The sequence below is a fragment of the Harpia harpyja genome, chromosome 12 (assembly GCF_026419915.1).
Source record: "Harpia harpyja isolate bHarHar1 chromosome 12, bHarHar1 primary haplotype, whole genome shotgun sequence".
NCBI classification, from domain to species: Eukaryota; Metazoa; Chordata; class Aves; order Accipitriformes; family Accipitridae; genus Harpia; species Harpia harpyja.
This window is the reverse complement of record NC_068951.1, coordinates 28,938,841-28,961,438: the sequence shown is the minus strand read 5'-3', so window position 1 is coordinate 28,961,438 and position 22,598 is coordinate 28,938,841. Positions and strand designations below refer to the sequence as shown.

The following is a 22,598-nucleotide window of genomic DNA, read 5'->3' as shown; positions in this document are numbered from 1 at the left end:
GCTCATATTTTTTCAGCTTTGTAATTACACTTTCTTTGTATCTCCAAGTACAAGTGTTACTGTTAAGCTGTTCTGGATCTGAGGTGAGGTTTGATCTGTTGAGGACCTCTTTTGAAATGCTTCTTTGCCTGTTTTCTACCTTAAAACTGTAGCTGTAATATGATAACTATTTTCTCCATCTTCATTTTTCACAAGCCCAATTTCTTATTTGAAATCTTGAACTTGTTTTAAAAAAGGAGATAGAAGTACTTGCAGTATCATCCCAGTGATGGCATTGCTTGCTTTCAGCTAATGCAGTCTATGTACCTACAAAAGCTGATCAGCAGCAGTAGTGCTGGTTCTTGGAAGAGTGAGCAGAGGCTGTTCCTGGATGTGTGCATAAATGTGGTCATACTGTCTGCATTCAAAAGTTATGTGTTCTCTGGTGAATCTCTGCGTGCCTGACAGAGGTGGCAGGAGAAAGTAGGTCACAAGTAATTGCCCAAGAAACTGGAGGGTCTTTTCTGTTTCTCCTATAGTTGGCAACTGCAGCTTCATCACTGCATGAATGCATTTTCAGTATTTCCCAATTGCTGCTTTCCTGGGCCTTCTCTCTTCTAGGAGCTCCTTGGGACCGGGGACCCAGTCTTTTTCTTTGGTTTGCTCTACCTCCCTCCCTGCTGTGCGTGCTGCCTGGTCCAGAAAGAATGAGATCTCCCAATTAACTATAAAAGCATCTGGGCACGTAATGCAGGCTCTGATTTCTGCTCTGGGTTCCAGACAAAAGCATGCAGTTCTTATGGTTGCAGTAGCCAAGGTCAAGTTTTCCCTTCTTTCCCCCTTTTTTCTTTCCAATGTGGCTCCAAAAAAGCACATCTGTTAGGCCCATAGAGACATTTAGGATAAAAAATGAGGTGTCTATTTGATGATTATGTAGGTGGTTCTCAAATACATGAATCCTGCTTTCAGCACTAATTTTTGTTTTGGATTATGCTTTTGGTCCTCAAGTGATATTTCCAAGGTGTAAATCCACACTGATTCCAATAGGCTGCCATCTGCTTTTACAATTTTACATGACTTTTAAGCATTTAAGCTATTGTTTACAGGTTTTTTTTTTCCTGACTATACCTTGTATCGCAATAGGAAAAAGAGTGGGCCAGTACATCTCCTTCATCATCACCGTGCTTGCCTTCAGTAATTTGGTGATTTAATGATACACGTGTAATAGGTTTTTGTGTGTTAAGATTAGACCAATGAACTGTGTTCCTTTATGGAAATCTGAATGATAAAATGATGGAGCGTTTGACAGGTATGTCGTTCACAAGCAGATTGGACGTGCAGAGCGGTCCCGATGCCACTAGTGCTCTACGCCCATACGCGAAAGGGTTAGATGATTGTTTTTTGTTGGCTTGTGGGGTAACGGCTTCCGTTGCTCACAATCTCCCGAACAACATTAAATTTTCAGCAATACGTTTATCGGGACGTAATGGCGGCCAACAAAACCACTGACAAGATGTTTTGAGGGGGAGGCGAATACAATTCTCCAGGCGGCCAGCACGGTCGAGAACGTTTCCAGGAGCGGGTCGCTAACCCCAGCTCGGCCCCACACCCGGGCAGGTACCGGGAGCGGAGGCACCGCGCTGGGCCCAGCCGGACTCGACCCGGAGCAGCTGCTGGGCCCGCACTCCCGAGCGGGCCGCCCGCCCCCTCCCGGCTCGGTCCGCTCCGTTCCCGCGGCGGCGGGCTGCCGCCTGCAGCGCCGCGCACCTACGCCGGCGGCCCGGGCGGCGGAGACCGAGGCGGGGCTTGGCCGCTCGCCCCTCCCCCGGCGGCGGCGGCGGCAGCGGCAGCGGCAGCGGCAGCAGCAGCAGCAGCAGCAGCAGCGTGCACACGGGCGCGACGGCCACAAGCGGCTCCCGTTGCGCCGCCGGGTGCCCTCGCTGCCCGGGTCCTCCCACCGCCGTATAAAGCCTGGGGCGGGCGGCAGCGCCCTTCGCTCCTGCCCGCAGCGGAGGAGGAGCTGCAGCCCGGGCGCGGCGGCTCCCCAGGCACCGTTTTTCCCCCCGCCTCGTTTTCCACCCCCGCCCCCTTTACCCCCCGCTCTCGGGGGCTGGCGGCGCGGGGAGCGGCGGCAGGCCGGCGGGTGCGGAGGGGGAAGATGGCGTGGAACGGCGCCCGGCCGCCGCGCCTCCTCCTGCCGCTGCTGCTGGCTCTGGCGCTGCCGGCGGCGGCGGAGCGGCGCCCCGGGCCCGGGCCCGCAGGTGAGGCGCGGGGCGGCGCGGGGGTCGGGGGTGCGGCGGCGGAGCCCCGCGGCGCGGTCCCCCGCGGCCCCGCCGCCTGTGGGAGGTGTGCTTGGGCGCGGTGAGGGCGGCGGACGGCGGCGGGGATGCGCTGCCGGCCGGGCGGCACCGGCGGCTTTGTGCCTCCCGGCTCGGTAACATCCGCCAGGAAGGGAAGACCCTCCGGTCCTCTGTGCGGAGACAGAGAACCGCTGTTTTCCTCGTTTATTCTCCCCCCCCCCCCCCCTTCCCCCTCCCACCCCCCTCCCACGCTCCGCACTTTAAAATGCCGCTCTGGGCGCTGGAGCGGGCTCGGCGGTGCGGGAGGGGGCTGCGGCGCCGGCCGGGGCAGGGCTCCCCAGGTTGCTCTCGAGAGGAGCCGCTTGGCTGAAAGTGCTTTAACCCGCCGGAGTGAGTCATACAGAAATAGATGCATAACCCCCCCACTGAGAAAGAAGAAGATTCCTTAATGGGAAGTGAGTCTCCCTGACTTTCTCCTCCCCTCCCCCCCCTTTTCTTTCCTTTTCCTGAAACAAGGTGTTGATGAACATGTTTTTCCAAGGCTGGGAAAAGCATAGCGTCATTTGCTGCTTCTCTAAACTGTAGCAACGGCTGATAAAGTTTCCAACTTCATGCAAAAGTCAGCTGGAGACTTAAATGCCCCTTCCCGTCCCTCAGAGGCTTGCATGCTTTTTGCTCGTTGCGTTTTGCAGTCACTTTAGCTTCAAGGAGCCAGAAGATAGAAATTTTATCTTCAGCATGTAAAATAAAAGAATGTATACAGGAAATTCCCTCAGAGAGAGGTGTCCAAGCACATGTATGTCCAACTATATGCCAAAACATATTTCTTGCTCTATTACTGTTTTAGAATCCGTACTTCTGATGTTGATTCTAGGCATACAAAGGTATTTCATCCCACTAGATTGTTACCACATGAAATCCAAAATAGTTTCATTTCTTGGCTTGTTTACTCAAGAGTGTAATCAAGTTATTTATAATATCTAGCTTAATTTACTTCTGGTGGGCAGCAGGAAACTCCTTTTTTTTGAGAAGCAAGTTTTGTCAGCAAGTTTTAGTTTTGATAGGAAAACTGCTGACTTGGTTGATAACTAGTATAAAAATTTTTTTTTATTTTTAAAAAAAGGTGTTGATGAATACCAGACTCAACTCAATGAGCTTCTCATTTCCAGTTTTCTTAGTGCTTTGCTGTTTTTAGTTGTTTAGAGGATTTCTCTGAAGGTTGTGGTGTGCAATGTAGCTCGCAGTCTGTCAGGGGCGCGTGAGCATTACTGTTCAGCTTTCACTGTCCCTCAGAGGTGCAGCCTATGGGCGCATGTTTTGAGGAAAAAGTTGAGCTCCTATGCCTGTCATCAGGGCAGTGAGATTGTAAGTCAAGCTCCTTTGGAAATCATTTATTGCAATCACAGTTGCATTTTCTCAAAAATATCTGTTCAGATAATGCTTTTTTTAACTACATACTTGAGTTGTAGGATGTCAAGCTAATAGCTGGCATGGTAAGGATTTTTCTTTAATCCTGCTGGTGTTCAAAGGTGTGAAAAGCAAAGAGTGCGTAGTCCAGACAGCACTGTATGATTCAGCAAACCAAAAATAGACTGCTGCATCTATATAAATAATGAAAATGATGCTACAGGAATGATAGTGCCAGAAAGCACCAATGCATTTATGTATAGGTGTTCACAGAGGAAAATCTTAATTCTTTTTAATTTAAACATTAGTAGCCTGAATTGTAGCAGACTGCTGAGTTGAAACCACACCTTGAGTGGTTTCGTGACCCCAAATACTGCCTGCTGTGTTACTTGTTTTTATTCCAGTTCTAACCCTTCAATGTTTTCCTTGAGTCTGTGCTGTATTGCTTGAGGAGAGGCAGACCTTAGCGTGCCTCTAGTTCTAAAAAATCTGGTTTTTAATTTCTAGTCTCTTGGTACTTGTACAACTTGGTGTAAAGCAGCATGCAAAGACGCCCTGTCAGATTTTAAAGCGGTCCATTAGTGTTGCTTGCTTCAGAAATAAGCTGTAACAAGAGTGTCTAGAACTGATGGCTGAGCTGCATCTTTATTTCTTAATAGGACTACTGCTTTATTCGAAAAAGCTTGGAAAAGTTATAGTGAGAGAACTGCCTGTTGCACAGCAGTGGTTACTTGAGCAATGAGCAGTCAGCGTGGCCCTGCGGCAAACCATGTTTGCAGAAATCCCTCCTGTGCTCCTTTGCCTCAGCTTTGTGCTTCAAGCAATTGCTAAGAGCACCGTTGAGCTCTGTGACTCCTGTATGGTGAAGATACAAAAGTTTCTGCGTTAAGACAACAGCAAAAATATTTCCGTTGCACTGTACTTGCTGCATGCATGTTGCTGTCACGTAATGCAGTCCAGGACGCACGGAGAGTGAGTGGAAAAGACATTTGTCATCGCACTAGAAGCGGACACTGGTCTTGGCAACAGATGTAAATGCAGTTCCCACCTAAAACGTTTTATTCGTCAGCCGCTTGCATGGGAAATAGCTTTTCTGCCTTTGAGTCTGTTCCCCAGAGCGGCTGTGGGGACTTGGCCGGCTGGAGCGTGGCTGCGCTGAGGTGTTGGGGCCGCAGATTGTGACGGTGACAAACGGGCAGGCTTTGAGGTGGGCCCCATGGTTGGTTGCTGTCTGTACGTGCTCCTGAAATGTGACTGGTGGGAGGGTGGGTCGGGAGGGGATTTGTCACGGGGGGGGCCCCAGCAGCGTGGGTGGCTTTCCAGAGCCAGCCTGGCCGGGAGGTGCGGGCAGCCCGGCAGGCTGTGGGAGCGCTTTCCTCCACCCCGGCATCTGTCAAATGCTGGTCGCAAATGCTTCGAGCAGTAATTGCTGACTGGTCTAGCTGTGCAAGGACTCACTTGGAGATACAGCAAGTACTGTTGCCATTTCCGTTGACTTTTTTTGGGCTCAGCCAAAACGGTCGCTGTGACAGTGAGCGATCGATAGGCCTTTCCCTCTGAGGCACCTTGCACAAACGAGGGAATTTGGTCATTCAACCGTCTTGACGTACTTATTAGAAGTACTGAAAGATTTGGCCTGCTTGGTGGAGGAGAGGCCGTCAGTACGGCACTCTGCGCCTGCCTCTGTCTCTCTGCCTGACTTTCTTGCTTCTCTGCTGATGCTACTTTTGCCCCATCTTGTCACCGCAGTGTCTAAAACTGCTACATAAACCTGTGTTGGGGAGAAGCGTCCTCTAGGTCTCTTGGGAGTTTTGTGCCCTTTTTGTGAGGACTGTACAAAAAAGCTGCCACCTGGCACTTACAGGTGAAGGGTAAAGGCAGAGAGTGATGTACTCAGGACCAGACCCAGCAGAGGACAAGGTCTGGGTTACCCGTGACCTGGGGGCACCATCCCAACTGCTGGGGAGTGTTTAGGAATGCGTGTAGCATCAGTGTGCACCACTTCAGTTGGGTAATGATCACTCGTGTAGATACCTTTAGGCTCCAGCTTTGAAATAAATGGTGAATAACAAATGAAACAGTGCGTAGTGGGGGGTGTGTGTGTTTGAAAATTAGTTAAAAGTAAGTGAACATGGCTGTGGAGGTGCAAAGCAGCAAAGTCATTCTTCCATCACATATTTTTCCCTTGAAAATACTTGTCCTTGAAGACACCCAAAGTTGGCAGTCTGAGTTCTTCATAGCACCTGGTTTAGAGACTGCACAATACCAGTCTCTGTTCCAAAATAAAACCTCTACAGTGGGTTTGTTTTTTTTAAATTTTTTGGCCAGGCTTTTCTTTCTTTCCTTAGGTGGAGGGAATATTTAGGCTGTGGAGGTAGACCACAGTGGTGAATGTGACATTGCTTCTCTCTGCGATGTGCAGTAGGGTTAGGCAAGATCACTGCAACTTTGACTGTAAAATGCATTTCTAATTAAAACAAGAAAAAGTAAAACAGTTGTGATCTTAATCATCAGCATTTGATGCTGTAAATTGCAGTGTAACTGTATGGTGGAACAACCACCATGGTTGTCTGAACCAGGGAGGTTTTGTGTGAAATGCATTTCTGTCGAGGATCTAAACTAACAGATTATTTCTCAAAGTTTTCTTTACGTTGGTGGCATATTCTGGAGAGTCATGATTTATGTCTGAGTTCTTGGCTTTTTCCCCTCACTGCTTACTTAAGCAAAAGTGACTCAGTCTCTTCATGGGGAAGTGTTTAGTTGGTCTGTTGAATTAGCACTGTTACATTGTGTAATCAAACCCAGTATCTTTCCATTTGTGTATTGCTGCTAGTTTGAAATGTAAATTACTTGACGTGCTGCTCAGGTCAATTCCCTTGTCATGAAGAGTAAGTATGGTCACAATAAGGGCATTTTTGTTTTCATTTATAATGTCAGTTTTATAGTTTTTGAGGGATCAGTTGCAAGGCAAACAAGTTTGAAAGTGAAGGATATTTTTGTTTCCTGTTAATTTAAAAATAGAGTGTGGTTCTCTCCAGCACAAAACACAACTTGACCAAACAGATCAGTAGCAGGAATGTGTCTGTATGTGTGGGAATGTTGTAGCTCTAGAGAATAAATTGACACTTAATCATCAAGGAATACGTGCTTGCAAGCACAGCCTGACACCACAAGTGGCTTTAGGTGGTTTGATAGAACTGCTTCTGTAGTATTTCCTTAAGGTGAATTCAGTTTTCAAAATATGGATGATACCGGTCATGAGGAGACTACATATGTAAAGTCACTGTTTCATCCCAGATTTCTTTTTTTCCAGGAGCTAGAATTCCTTTTACAATTTGTAGTAGAAGGAAAAACAAACAAATGACAAGTCCACTAAAGAAACAGAGTAAATCTTCTATTTGATCATCAGAGTAATCTGGCTTCTTCATGTTCTCAGTGTATGTGCATGCCTGTGTGCCTTTTTTCATATAATAATATACTGGTTCGAACTGAGCACTGAGACTGCAGAAACTTAGGTACCTACTAATTGTTGAAATATTTAGATTATTGACAAATTATACAGTTGACATATTTGATCATTTCATTCTGTCTCTGCTTGAACCAAAATTAAAGATACTGTGGATTACTGTATAATTTCTTTTAAAACACATGACTATTTTTATAATGGAGTACAAAGTAATTACAGACCAATTTCCTTAATAGTTTAAGGCTAAACAGTGGAACTCTTCCTTGGCTTAAAACGTTACATTCAAATTTATAGGACAATTCTGAAGAACCCCACTTTATGTTAGTGGTTGGCTCACCAGTTCTTATGGTCTGCCCTTTGAAAGTATTCCAGGGTTCCTTCTTAGACAAGTGGCAAATCTGTTGGTCCACTGTGGATTTTCGTAGACGCGGAGGAATAAATGGTGGGGGTGAGGAGTACTTTTTGATGGTAGCACTGATTCTTGCAATGTAACTGCAAGTATATTTTTAAAGCTGACATATGCAGTATTTGTAATTAATGCAAACAAACTGTAAGGAAAAAAGACAGAAAAATGCTAAACAAAAATAGGTTTGGCATTTAAGTGCCATTCCTCTGAGAATTAATTCTGTACCTGTGGGTCTAAGTGTTAATGTACTGAATGAGCCCATTAGGGGTTCTTGCTGAAATCAGCTGTGCAGAAAATAATCAGTATCTGATAGATTTGCTTTTGTAATTTTTTTACTTTTTTTTGAAAAAAAAAAAAGATTGTTTAGTTTTGTAGTTCACATGAAACTTTAATACAGCAAAAGTCTTTCGTTAGGCTGTCGTATACAGTTTACTAATTCTATTTTAGATCACTGTAAAGCAATTGTACACGTGTTGGATCAGGACCAGGCCCATAAATTCAATAACTGAAGTTGCTGGGTCAAGTTTTTGATGTTAAAAGCATCTTTAAATATATGTCATATGTGACATGTCATGGTGTCATGTGTCAGAAGTAGGACAGACGTTTTTGGTGCTCTTTCATGATTTGAAGGACTGAGTTGTTCAAGGCAGGGCAGTATCTCAGAACTGTGGAGTTAAAGTTGCTTGTTCACACAGAAAAGGGGTCTTTGAAAAGTATGGTTTTTTTCTCTTTCCAGGGTTGCATGGCCTGTGTTTCTGTTTGCAGAATTTTACATGTCCAGTATCTTGACGTAGGGCCAGATGTGAAGCTGTAGGGCATCTTTTTCAAATGAACTGACTAATCGGGGTGGTAGCGTTCACTGACAACAGGAACCACAGTGCAGGCATGAAGGAGAGTTACGTGTCTTCAGGATGGCTCAAGTCCCAGTTCCAATTTCTCTCTCTTTTTTTTTTTTTTTAATTTTTATTTTTATTTTTTAAGCAAAGACTAGTCTAAGGAGAAACTGTTGCTGCAGGTCTTAACTGCTGAGTTTCATTGATGGATTGATTAGCTTCGGAGAATTGACTTTAACAATGCCTGGTGCTGTGTGTGACTGCTTCTGTTTAAACAGCTGGATTTGCTAAACAAGGGCTTAAGAAGAAGCATGCTCTTCTCTAGATGCATGTTTATGAGCGACAGTGAGGGCAAGGCTACGAAAAGGCAGAAGCTGAGTAAACTTTCTCACTTAGACAGCTGATGTTAATTGTGTCCTGCTCTCAGCTGCACAGCCCCGATGACAGTTTATAGCAGGGTGATCCAGTCGGCATGTTCAAGCAAGACCCAGCCTGTGCCATGACTCCATCCACTTCCACTCTCAAGAAGATTTTTGTGGTTTGATTGCTATCTGGGCACTAATAAACAGCTGTAACCTATCTGTTCCCCGCTTGTCAGGAAGTTAGGCAGCTCTTATTGGAGGAGTTGCTTCATGCATGGCAATGATGTAATTTACAAACAGTTGATTTTAATTTTTTTCTTATCTGGGAACTAAGGAACGTGTCTTATCTTTGCTTTACTACAGAATAACTGATTCAGTAAACAGGGTCTCATCCAAGTCCACTGAAGCTGATGGAAAAACTACTGCTGTTTGTATCTGGTTTTGTTCAGCTAGAAAATGAGGAAATCTTGCATTACAATGAGTGTGAGCCTGAGCACCGGCCACCGCTGCACCCGGGACTGACATGGTTGATTGATGAGTGCACATACAGGTCTTAATGAGCTCTTGTTGACCGTATATTCAATATGACTAAATTAAAAGAAAGTAAATTAAGAGCGGAGACAGAATCAGCTTTCAAATGTTTTCTGAAATCAGTTGTGTATTAATACTGGGAGTAATCACTGATCTTTGTCTGAAAGTGTGTGTATGTATATATAGATATACAGAAAAATAGTTACAGAGATACAGTCTGTGGTGGTGTTTTTTAATTTTTTTAATTTTTTTTAGAACTGGATCTATTCAACAGTTGATCATTTCCATGTAAACATTTTAGATGCTGTATGTATGTGACATCAGAAACGATGTGATAAAAGACAGGCAGTAAGCAGCAGCTCAGCAGGCTTGCCATTTTGAGTCAGTACGCATGGAAGAGGGAAATGCTTGTTTGCATCCCTGTGGGCTGTGAATTAAAGCATGAGAGACTTTCTTTGCATGAGAAATCTGCAGTGTTTTCATAACAAACCTTGGATTCTGAAGTGCACAGTTGCTGTAGCGCTGTTCACCTCTTCGTAAATGTCTGTAGATTGCAGATGGTGTTTAACAATTATGGGACTCTTGAATGATAAGTCTCTTTCTAAGTCTTGGAAAACTTCAGTTTGGATTCAGTTAGTAGAAATGAAAAAAAATAAAAAGAAGAAAATTTTAGTGTCCTGTCCAGGGGCTGTGTGTTAGCAAGTGCTAATCTAGCGTAAATTCTATATTACGAGAAAATTCAGAGCAGCTCTTGCTTAATATAAGCATGCATTTCTGCTAACTTTCTAGCTGCTTTGTTCCTTTAAAACACGTGAGAAGAGGGAGAACTGTGCAAGAGGCAACACTTACTGTGGCTGAGGAAGTTGCAACAATACCAGCTATTCAAAAGTAACTGAAACTGGGAAATTATACATTCTATATTTCTTTCCCTAGACAGCTTCTGAAAACTTCCTGCCTTTACTAGTCCTGTTCCCTGGCTCGGGACAGTGTTGGGAATTTTGATACCAATAGCTATTGCTCTGTAACTTCAGCAAGGTCCACAAATAACCTGGAGGAGCACAGGAAGGATTATCCATGGACAGCCCATGCATTGAGTGATCCCTGATAATCATAAATGCCGATTGTGGTCATAAACTATTTGCAACAGGATCAGGTGGTAGCAGAGGTGATACCTGTGTATTTACATTAGTTCTGCAATAACTATGCTTATACCATCAAAAGACAGACATCTGTTTACTTTGTTTTAATTTGTCTGGTTTAAAGTGGAGAAGGTATATGTCTGCTAACAGCTAGCTAGGAAGAATCTCATACTTTTTTGGAAATGACATAAATAATGTTTGTGCTGCTCTTTGTATTTTGCAGTAAGACATGTATGTATTGAAGTGCAGTGATTAACAGGAAGGTTGTGATCCAGAGGAAAACAGACCAAACTTGCAAAGAGGTCTGTACAGAAAAGTCTGCTTCTTCACAATCAGGCCTTTAAGATTTATTTGAAGCATTGGTTCTTAGAAATCCATGTCTCTCACACAAGAATGTGCATTGGTATAGGAAATCAGTATGTACTATGTGTTTGGCGACCCATGACTGTTCTTAACTTGCTATCTGTTAATTCTAATTTCATCTTTTATTTTAAATCTTACTTTCCAACCTTTCATGAGTTTTTCAAGAATATTTTGTCTCGCCTTCAAGGACACTTTTTAACAGCAATCCAAGCATGCTATTAAATTGCAGAGGATCCAGTCTTACAAGGCGATCATGGCTGTGGTTAATGGACTTTGAAACCAGTCTGCCTCTCTGGGAAGCAGTAAGCTGTGGGATGAGTGGAAGCATGCAGCAAAGTGTACTGTGTGGAACAGAAGTTGACTGTATAATATAAAGATCAGGTTAAAAAAATCCCAGAACTTCCAAATATGAAGTAGTATTGTTTATGCACCAGTTGTCTTTCCCCCTCCTGGAGTGTAATGCACATTTCTTTCCTGAGAAAAGAAGATGACCATCTTTGTTATTTCAGCACATTGTCATGTTTCTAAAGAATCCTGGGGGAAAATAAACAGCTGTCGGGTGGCTCTGTCTTTTCCCTCTTTATGCCAAAAATTTTATTTTACCAGAAATTATTCTTTTGCCTTACTACTTCTTTGACCATATGTATATCATACAGACTGACACTGGTAGATATATATGTTTAAAATTTGTTTTTTTCACATTGTGTACTTAAGATGTTTGTTTGCTGCTGGATTACATTAACCTAGTATATGTATGTAGGTATAACTTACAATCTTGGTTATGTTGCATATGATGGGTTTCTCCTGTCTCCAGCTGTTTGACATCTTTTCAGAGTATGCCGGTTTGCAAAAGCTTTATTTGATGTAGAATCTTAAGTTTAGGCTGTAACTCCTATTTATAGGGGAAAAAAAAAAATTTCTTTTTGAGGAGTCTAATATTGCCTTCTTGAGTGATAAGTGGAAGATTGTATTTTGCTAAAAATCTGGATTTTGAAAGTGCTCTTTGATATTTCAACTTTTTAGTTGGCTTAATAGTTCTTTGGGTTTTGAACATACGGTCTGAGTCCATATAAATAGGAAAGGGAAGTTGCTGTTGGTACCATCGGTGACCCTCTAGCTATCTGCAGAGCTTCAACAGGGCTTGGAAGCATATGGATGAATTGGTTTTAGTAAAATCATCAAAACTGCATGGGAAGAGAATTGGTTATCATGACTGTATTGACTCCATACAGTATTGTGTAGCCCAATGATCCATTTCAGTTTTTTGAATGCTTTCTTTACTATTGTGGGCTTAAACCTCGTGCCGCATTCTCTTTAAAAGCTCTTTCACAGTTTTGCAATTAATTGGGAACTCAGACTGTTACGTTATTCAGTTTTATGGAGGAAACAGCAACTGAGCCTCTAAATAAGATATTTTCCAACAGGCTTTATATCAGCCGTCGTTTTTGATCTCAGTAAGTTTTGTCTTGTTCAGAAGATGTTGTAGAGTATTTTACATTTTCCAGGATATCTTCCAGCAATATAACTCATCTGTTAGAAAAATTATGGGAGATTAGTTGTATAGCGACAATGTATTCATAAATAGTGTTTAAAGTTTTATTCTTCCAAAATTAACCAGTTTTATCATGAAGTTATAAGCAGCTCTAGATCTTGAATCCCAGTTATGGATCATGCCTTCACATACTGTAAGCTGACCTGCACACAGCTCAGCCTGGACTATTATCCTTTTATTTGCTAACTCAGATGTGTTGTACTCAATAGCTTATCAGGGCAATGGTATTAAAACAGCATGTTCTCCAAACAGGGCTGGTGACATGCGGGAAAGCACCCACCAGGAGCTTCTGGTGTGCAAGCATCTATGCTGAGGGCAGAGCTGAGGACTGTGATTTCTCTTTCAGGCACAGAAATATTCCCCTTTTAGGGGAGCAGAGTGGCAAGGAAGCTGCTAATTACATTTTGTTTCTAACTTGAACTACTGTAAAAGTCTCAGAACATGGATTTTGTTGATGGGCTATGTGCTTTAGGTGAGGTGCATAAGAAAGGAAAGTAGAACTTGTTGAGGACAATTCCTCTAGTTCACCTTCTCATTACTGGCTGAGTACAGAAGTTGGAAGTGAAAGTAGCAAGTCAGGACTCATAACTTTGAGAAGATTATACATGGGGGTAGGTTGCCTGCCTTGGAAATAAACAGGCATACTGAAAACTTTAATCCAAAACCAAACAGCTTTTTTCCCCCTTTTATTTTCTTTCTTTTTTTTCAACAGTTGATCTGTGGAAACAATAAATAGTAGCAGAAATGCAATCAGAAGTCTGCAGTTAGTTGGGGCTGTTAACTGTCACTCTGACAGCTACTTCTCAGTTCAGCTTGCTCTTGAAGTGTGATGAGAGGAATCCAGGCTGAAAACACTTTTTCAGTTGTGTTGTGCTTTAGTGCATCTCTCCAGTGACGGAGAAGCATGCTCCTATGTGGTGTAAAGGCAAGCTAAATCCAGTCTGTGGGTTGGTTGGTTTTTTGTTTTGTTTTGCTTGTTGGTGGTTTTTTTGTTTATTTGTTTTTTTGTGGGAAACTGTACCATTGGTCTCCCACATCTCCAGAGATGTGGGAGACATAATAATAATAGGCACAATTACATAGTTTTATTAATGGGCTTGGATGTGTCCATGTGCCTCTTCCAGGTATCCATCTCATCCATCTTCTTTTCCAGGTGTCTGCCCAGCATATGTCTTAGATTAAGGTCATGCAGATCACTGCCAAGGTTACCACCTGACCTTTCTTTGGCAGCGTGTATGTATTTTTTAAAATTTTTTTTATTAAATCCACAGAGGTGTTCCTAGTATGCTTCCAGTTCCCAAGCTTTTTCCATGATCTCTAGCAATTTGTTTATTTGCTTGCTGGAAACCTTTGGTGAATTATTTTGCAATTGTACATCTCTTTGCTAATTTAATGGAGAGGTTGATGCACAGTTGTTACTCTGTTGAGCAGTTCTGGGTGGGATGTAATCTGCAAATGGGAAAGTAGACTGTGTTTTATGTAGGCACTAGAACATGGATAAAACTGTATTCTAGGAACCAAACATCATTTGTTTACCATTATAAGCCACTAGTTTTAAAGATAGAGATAGATTTTAATGGCATAATCTAGTACCACGCACAGATGTCCTTTGATCTTACAGCTCACTCCTACTCCAGAGGAGTGCACGGTACTTGAATCCAAGGACTAAATGTCAGCTCCCATGTGGCTGTGAGCAATATCGTCAGTTTTGGCTGCTCTGAAGCTACTGTACTAGTGCCCGCAACCCCTGGTAGAAATTATGTAGTAATCTCTGTCAATGTTCATTCAAGATAAATAAGAACCACGTGGGTGTGTGAGGAATGACGGCAGTTCTTTGCGTACTTCTTTGCCAAAGTACAAGGAGAGAGGTCACTGCTACTTAAAGCAGTCCTGCCATGGCAATTCCTGGCTGAGACCTTGCCAGGCAATTCACTGAAGACAAAGGCTCTGGTTTATAGTTCTTATTTCTGGAAATAAATATTTATAATGCAGTCAGATCCCTGATGATAGCAGCACAAAAGATTGAGTAAAAGAGTGAGATGTTTTGATAAACTTCCATTGGATTTCCTAATACACTGCGTGTGCTCTATATGCAGTGTTGTTTTTCACAACTCGAGTGCTGAAGGGTTTCCTCATTTGCATGTAAAAATGGATTCTGTTTGTCACTGGATATACTTGTCTTGGCCAAATGCGCGCTCTCTCAGGCTGGTTTTCGAAACAGAACACCTGTTTTGTGAATGTAACTATCGGAAAGCTGTCTGGAATAATTGCACTCTAGTAACTTCAGCACCCTCAAACATGGCATGAAGCTCTTCAGAGATTTTTTTTTTTCATGCCTTCCTGTTGAACTTCAGTATAGGGTTTGCATTTCCTTTTTACACAAACTGACTTCACTTGTGGAAATAAATGCCAAGTTTGGTAATCCCCTCCAGTGACTGCCAAGATGCCTCAGGCAGGCTGCGTGCCAGGGGAGCCCAGCCCTGCCGGGCAGCCCGTACCCTCTGCGGGCAGCCTGTACCCTCTGCGGCGTCCCAGTACCCTGCAGGCGTGGAGGGCTGCGACTGCCTGCTGTGTTCTTGGTTTTGTATATGTTTGCAGTTTGAGGATGTTGTTACTGTTTGTTGGAAAATATTACTGAGTGTGTGTTTGTCCCCTCGTGTGAGGGGGATAGTCAGATTAAGAAAATGGATAGCTCAAGTCTATATGCAAGACCATACAGCAGAGCTCCTTAGGGTAGACGTGTAGGTGGAGGCAGAGCAGGGGTTTGTGCCAAAGTGGATGGTGAAGCAGGAAGTGTCTAGCTGCAGCTAGAATTCATCATGGGGTTTTTGCAAAGACTGAGACTTTTGCGGTTCGCTCGCTGGGGAGTGCTGGGCCACAGTGGTAACTTGGGGTCTGAGTAATTGCAGACAGCTTTCTGCTGCTACGCCTAGGTCTTCATTGCACAGCTGGAGCCCTAGAGCCGTCACAGCGATGCTGCTGGGGACTCTGGACCAGTCACTCAACCTCTCAGGGCGACATTTGCACGCGACTCAGCCTGTGGTAAGGGCTCTGGTGCCGCATTGAACCTCTGCACTGGCAGGGCTCTTCGTGGTACCAAACCTGCTCCGCACAGCAGGGACCCTGTGGGTGGCTGCAGCTAAAACAGACGTAGCTGAGCACATCCTGAAATGGAAATGCCACTTGGATAAACTTAATCCCCTGGGATCTGTGTTGTACTTGCACATTGACACTCCGGTGAGTTCGTGAAAGTCACTTTGTGTTACTAGACACAGATGGGACAGGTGTTCTAAGAGATTGTTGTACCTAAATGTAGCAAACGAGTAGATTTTTCAAAGTGAATGAAGTTAAAAGGTTAAAAAGAAATCAGCAGAAGTACTTGGTGGTCAGAAGCATTCTCTTCGCTCACTTCCATGGGAAGAAACAATTATCTCCCATGCTACACTTAGTGGAACTCTGCCAGTAAAATTGGTGCAAGTCGCCACTTACATCTAAATAAAGTCACCGTAGCCTACAGGAGTAACATTAATATTTTTGTAATGTCTTAATAGCTAGAAGAGAACGGTGCTGCTTTCCTCATTTGGTTAATAATACCCTCTGTAATGTGCCAAGGTAGCTATCATTTAATGTACTTTGCATTGTCTGTCCATACATACTGTAGACAGAACAAAAGCATGTTTCTCTGCTCTTTGCTCAGACACAGATTACTTTAAAAAAAAAACAAACCAAAAACAAACAACCCACAAAACAAAAATCCCAAACAAACAACTTCCCCCCCCCCCCCCCAAAAAAAACCCCAAACCCCAAACAACCCCACCCCAACAAAGACTAAGAAGTCTATAAAGAAACTATAATTCTAAATGGACTCTAAATGCTATAATTACACTTCTGCTGCACTTAAAAATTATTTAAGTACCACATGCACCTAAAATTCTGTGGTGCAGCAGAGACATGGAAATAAAGCCTTTTAAACCTCTTCATCTGTAATTTTAAAAAACTGACCATTGGCAAGTATGCTAAAAAGAAAACATTTCCAATGTGAATAATACCTTTATAAAAACAGCTTCCTGTTGTTCTGTGACTGTTTGCAAACCTAACTCAGGTAGCCTACTTAGATTACTTCATTGGCTGTGAGTATAATACAGGTTCTTTTGCAGTTTCATGTCAATATAAACTGCATTATTTGTCTGCTCAGCTTTCTCTGTTTTATATAGATTGGTTAAAATCCCTTATGATTTAGCACGTCATTCTCTTTCCTCCTATTCCATAGAACTCAAGTAACATACCAGGGCTCCATAGTGAATCTTGAAATACATGGACAATGTGTGGGTGGAATTATTGTGGGTTCCATTAAAAGAGAGTAACAATATCTCATAAAGAGCAGGAGATTATTTTTTGCTTCCCAAACTGTACTTGTACATTGATTTAATACTTTCTTTTACTTAGTGACTATGGGAGGAATCTGATGCCGCCCACATTTTGTCATTTACATCACGTTGTCAAGTACAGATTTTTGAAATCCTTGCTGTTAGCATTCCTCAGGAAGGGGTAGGTGTGAAATATGTCTATTTGAAACCAAATTCCACGGTTATAGTCAGTGCTTGACTGGTCACCTAGGAAACTCAATAATGGATTCACTTGGCTTGGCGATGCAGCCTGGTATGATCAGATTTTTTCCAGTTCCCTCTAATTTGAAAAGGCAGTGCTTGAACAAAAATTAATCATAACTTAATCTGTTCCATAGAGAAAAATCCTGTCCTCTGTCTTCAGTTCTGTTTTAGTCATAATCTAAGATATGTTCTGTATTCATTCTGTGGTGACTCCTGTAGAATTACTTTAGATTGCATGACCTTTAGAATAAACGATTTTGAAGGTATTGAACCATTATTGCTGTGTTTGTCTGTGAGTCAGTGCATCTGTGAATGCATTGCACTGGAATCCTCTGTGGAGGTCCTTCTGCCATTCTGAGATGTACTCATGGGTTCTTCTGATTCTTGCCTACAAAAGGCTGCTAGCACTTAAGTGGGGAAAAGATGGAGCAATTAATCTGTGAAAACTGTCTTCCCAAAGTTTTTGGGTGTTCAAGTTGAGCTGATGGAAGCATTTCAACTATTTCCAGTTTCTTCTTTGCTGTGTATTGTATTGCAGGAGTGTCAGTCTGGTTCAGTAGCACCAGCAGTTAAAATCTTCACTAGGAGTGTTGAGGACAAGGAGCACTGCCCCTGACCTGCGTGCCCCCCCCCCCCCCCCCAAAAAAAAAAAAGTCTATGTCAAGATGTGAGAGAAATATGCAAAATTGGGTGTAGTGGGGAGTACAGGTAGCGATGTTGTTTGTAGCTGAAGAATTTGGGCAGTATCAGATAAAAACTGTATGAGCCCTGCTCAAGGCACAGAACATTGTTGTTTCTGGAGTAGGTACTGGGCGTATGGTGCTGTCACTGCTTAAAGGTTACATCAGTTCAAGGAGTGACTAGGTAAGAGCAAGGTCATTAAGTGGACCGAGTGTTTTGGAATATACAGAAACACCATCCAGGTCAGGAAAACCTGTAAACTGAGACTGGTAGAAGAAGCAGAAAAAGCATCATATATGCTTGTCTTATCCTTGCTCTTCCTCATGTATGCTGTTACAGCTGCTGTTGAGGATGGACTAGTCAGACCACTGTCTGACCTGGTCGGAGTGTTCTTGGAAGTGACCTGTTGACTAGGGCTGAATCTAAGCCTTATTTCAGTGGAAAAAATATCAGTGGCTCCTGAGACTAGTCTCCATAGTTTGCCTGCTGTGGCTATTTTAGACAGACTTGAATTTCATTGGAACAAGTGTTTTTTATGTTGCCCTGCAACATAATGCAGATTATGGTAAGATATGTCTCTGCTCCTACAGGTATTTTTGCTTGACTGAGCAGAGGTGTACTTGAAGTACCCTGGTAGTTGGCTGCAGAGCATCACATGAGTAACTTGCAAGGTGCATTTCTTCTACAAAGCGGGAAGCAGATCATCATCTTGTGTGTTAATTTTGCTGGTGTCAAATAAAACAAAATGGCAAGCAGTGATTGATTTGAATACACTCAGGATGACATCTATGGTGTCTGAGGGCTGCTAAGTCTGTGGTGGTGGACAAGGCTGAAGGGTTAATAGGAATGTTTTTCACAGCAGCCACTTCTAGCACATGTTACTGTGCTGGAGAAGATGAACCCAGAGGATGTTTTTTGGGAAAGTGAAGCAACAACAGGCACTGTTTCTGGAATGCTCATTAGAGGCAATTAATTTTACTTTCTTGTAAGGATTGATCTCATGGGCTCTGTTTAGAGTGCAGCTGTTGCTTGAAGTCGGACCAAATAGAGGAACTGCAATGTGCTCTGGGATCCAGGCTGGTCTGATTAAATACTTGATGTTGGATAGAGGTACTGTCTTCCTCGTAGCTTTGAATTACGTACCTCGATTATGCAGCATGTTGCATAGGGTGCTGAATGTTGTTCAGTAGTTTAATCGAGAATTAATGTTTAGTGGGAATTCGTGGCCTCATTTGAACTATGTCAAAAGCCCTTCAATATGAAAACGAAATTGGTTGCACGGTCATTTGCCTTCATGCAGTAAGAAGGCAAAAGTAGCACTGCTATAATTTACAGAGGCTCTGAATAAAAAACCAAAACCCTTGCTCTTTTGTCTTAGCCCAAGGGCTTAAAAGCACTAAATGCTGCCTGTTGGGAGACCGGTTTCCATGGTTGTGTTGTGTTTTTTGTTTTTTGTTTTTTTGTTTTTTTCCCCCCTGTTTTAATGAAGAATATGAACCACTTGCTTTCAGGGGAGTTACTGAGGTTGGGTGAAGTTCTCTGGTACCATTCAGTCCTGTGATAAGAGGTCACAGGATTAGCTCAGACTGAAAAGTAATGTTGTTTTTGTTTTGAAGATTCCTTCCTGTCCAGTAGTCATACTGGCTTTGTTTTCATGTCTTGAGCTAGTTGTTTACAGAGCAGATAGATTTTTTTGCTTCCTCTTCCTGAGGATAATTTAAAATACAGCACCCTTGTCCATAGTAGTTCTTGTTTGATAATGTCTCATGCCTATAATATGATAGTGTATTTGCCTCCTCTTTTTGAATGAGATGCTGGCAAGTCATAAAGCCCACTGATCCAGTGCTGTTCAGTGCATTTTTACGTTACAAACTGTGGCCTGAAAACATATTAAAACATGTTCCTTCTTTTTCTCCCTCAGATAAACTACTAGTTTTTACTGTAGCAACTAAGGAAACTGATGGCTTTCACCGTTTCATGCAAACTGCAAAGCACTTCAACTACACAGTAAAGGTATTGTATGTTTTCATATCAAATATTCATACTATACAGTACATAAGACTTAAAGATATGTTTAAGACAAACAGTGTGATAGTAACTGAAGTTGCATTAGCTTCCCACATGCTAGGGCAAAGTAAAACAATTACAGAGCCCGGGGGCACGTAGGGCACTTGGACGTGGCCCTGCTGCTGTCCCTGTTGCTTGCCTGCTGGTGCCCTTCTGAATGACCATGGGAGCATGCTTTTTCTACTGCCGTAGGACCTGTTTTACAGATCAGTAGCTATTGTGATCAGCGTCCTCAGTCACTTACAGGTTCTGTCATGATTTATCATACAGCCTTGCTTTTCAGTGCGGCTGATTTTGTTTGCATGACTACTTATGGAAGCTGCACTACACTCAGAGGGCTTTGGATGTCTCTTTATTCCTTAAACAAGGCTGGATCCCTGGTACAGGGAAGCAGGGAGGATCATAACTGAAAGTTTCACTGTGTTTCCCAGGAACCTGTAATTCTCTGAGAGGACAAAATGTTTCTATCATTCTTGCCAGCCTTTTCTGCATTGTTCCACATCTACATATGTCACGTACTGAGGCTGATCTTGGGAAAAGGGGGAGGGCACTAAGCTTCTTCTAAACTTTCCCCACAAATTGGTTCTGCAAGAGAAAATCTAGGAATTCACATGGTGTTATGAAATTTTTCTGCTTACTTACCACAGCGTCTACACTATAAATAGGAAATTATTTGGGTCTCTGAAGTTTGACTTCTACTGCTGAACTTGGAAGACTGAGAGAACCTTTCCTAATATGATAATGCCGTACTAAAGCACCCGAGAAGCCTGAGCTCTGGATATGTCTATTAGCTTTGCAGATTTGTCCAAAACATCATGCAGTGTAGTTCTTCCAGGTTTTATAAGTTCCAAAAACACTATGTTCAAAACCCACAAAAAGTTTAAGGGTTTTTTCTTTTTTTGAGATGTAATTCACTGTAGTGCTTGGCTAGGGAGGAGTTTAACTGATTTTTAGCAGCCAGCTGTATATTGGGGAACCTATCCTTTCCTTGTACAAAAGTGTTCTGGAGGGACTTCAGAAAGACTGGAGCTTGCATTTGTATTAATAATACCCTGATCCACCAAAGTCTCCTGTTCCTAAAGTGATTATATTGACTTTTAATGGTCTCGTTCAGAATGTTTTTCTAATACAAATTTTGAAACAATTATTAGCTTTTTTCTTTTATTTTCTGAAGGAGACACATTTGAATAAATGGCAGTAGCAGGCAATTGCTCAATTCTTATTTGGTTAAGAAATGTCTCTCTCGTGTTTTTGCAGTGATGTCATTGTGCTGAATGCTGCTTCAGACATGGAAGACTTACGGTGCTGGAAATGCTGGCTTGCTATGCTTTAATGTGTTGCTTCTGCTTTAACATCTGTTTTCAGTAAGGGTCTGCTTTAAAAGCCTGTTTTGGGGTACTAGCAAAAAGTGCTTTTTTTTCTTATTCCAGGTACTTGGAAAAGGTGAAGAGTGGAAAGGTGGTGAGCTGCCTAACTCTATTGGCGGAGGGCAGAAAATTCGACTGCTGAAAGAAGGCATAGAAAGCTATGCTAATCAAGAGGACTTGGTTGTAATGTTTGTTGAATGGTGAGCAAACCTGGCTTGTTGCCTTTACATTTTAGTCTGGGTAGGCATGCAAAAGTAGCTGCTGTGCCATGCTGAAAGTTGCATGCTGCTTTTCCCCCCTCACTGTTTATTTGAGAAGAGTTTGCTTCTGTTTTTCTGCATTCATAAGAATAGTAGATTGCTCTTGGAGTGAGCGTTATTTTTTAATGGATTTACAGATGAAAGAGTTGCTCATAGTTCACCTGCCTTGAGGAGGTAAAAAAATGTTATTGGGAGCTGACAGGCTTTTAGGCAAGTGTTTGTCCTCTCCCTGCTCAGCTGTAGTGAGAGCAGGACGTGGCTGCGGTCTGGGAGTGTGGAATAGGGGGGGAAGCAAAAGCAGCTCCAGAAATAAAGTGGCCAGTAGGGACCAGAGCATGATCTTGTTCCATGAAGTAACAGTGACATGGAGGAAGTTGGAAAATGGGCCCCTGCGGAAAGCACTTAATAGGAGAACTTCTTTTACATGTTGGAGAACTGAAACAAGAGTCTTGGTGCCAAATATACCCTTGGTGCCTGTGCTGTCTGTGTGATGGAAGGATGGAGAGGCAGTGCTGCTGCAGGTGCCAGACTACAGCTCATAGCACAGCTATGCTTGAACATCCTCACTGGAGGCCAGATAGGTTTCTCCCTGTCACAGAGAACAGGAAGCTCAAACATGTTCAGATCCCACTTTTTCCATTGCTTCCCTCTGCTTCCCCCCCCCCCCCCCCCCCCATCTTTTGCTCCTGTGACAAGAGCGTGATCAGGGCAGCGAAGAATCCAGCTCACAGCAGCTGCCAAGCTCTTTCATGCTAGCATTAACCAGAGTGGGGTCACAGCTCTAAAAGAATCGCTGTGAGGATGGTATGGGACCAAGTCTCGAATCAGGGATATGAAGCCCCAGTTGCAGATGGGCAGCCTTGGGGAGGTAGCTGAGTGCAAGCTTGGAGAGGTTTGTGCATGGGTTCATGCTGTTGTTACTGAGTCATGTTGGAATGTCTGCTCCAGAATTTTCTTTCAGCTTTTAACCTGCTTTTATTATTTATTTATTTTTAAAAATTTGACAGCTGAAGAATTTTAGGGACCCTTTTGCAAGGTAGAGGTTCAACAGGATTTGTATAGCAGACATCATAATGAGAGAGAAAGTGGTCTGACAGTGGTATTTACTGGAAAGTTCATTTGTTGTTTTGTCTAAGAGTTTAGGAAAGTTGGAGCAGACTATTAAACTGGTAGAAAATTTAAAGACGCTACTCAGTTTTCTGTTTTAATTTTACCTCTTGTGATAAGTAGAAGATAGAGCTAAAAAGCCAATGTCTGAATCACCTTAACCAATTT

At 42.9% G+C, this 22,598-nt stretch overlaps 1 protein-coding gene across 4 annotated transcripts in view; it reads left to right on the top strand.

Annotated features, from left to right (window-relative positions):
• PLOD2 (procollagen-lysine,2-oxoglutarate 5-dioxygenase 2) overlaps positions 1–22,598 on the top strand; it is a 76,447-nt gene that overhangs the window by 16,597 nt on the left and 37,252 nt on the right. For 2 of the 4 annotated variants that reach the window (XM_052805046.1, XM_052805045.1), the window contains exons 2-3: positions 19,551–19,642; positions 21,127–21,263. In XM_052805046.1, coding sequence (XP_052661006.1) covers positions 19,551–19,642; positions 21,127–21,263 — 229 coding nt within the window. Of the gene's footprint in view, positions 1–1,860; positions 2,241–19,550; positions 19,643–21,126; positions 21,264–22,598 lie in introns of those variants that run through there. The other 2 variants (XM_052805043.1, XM_052805044.1) reach the window with 2 other exon arrangements.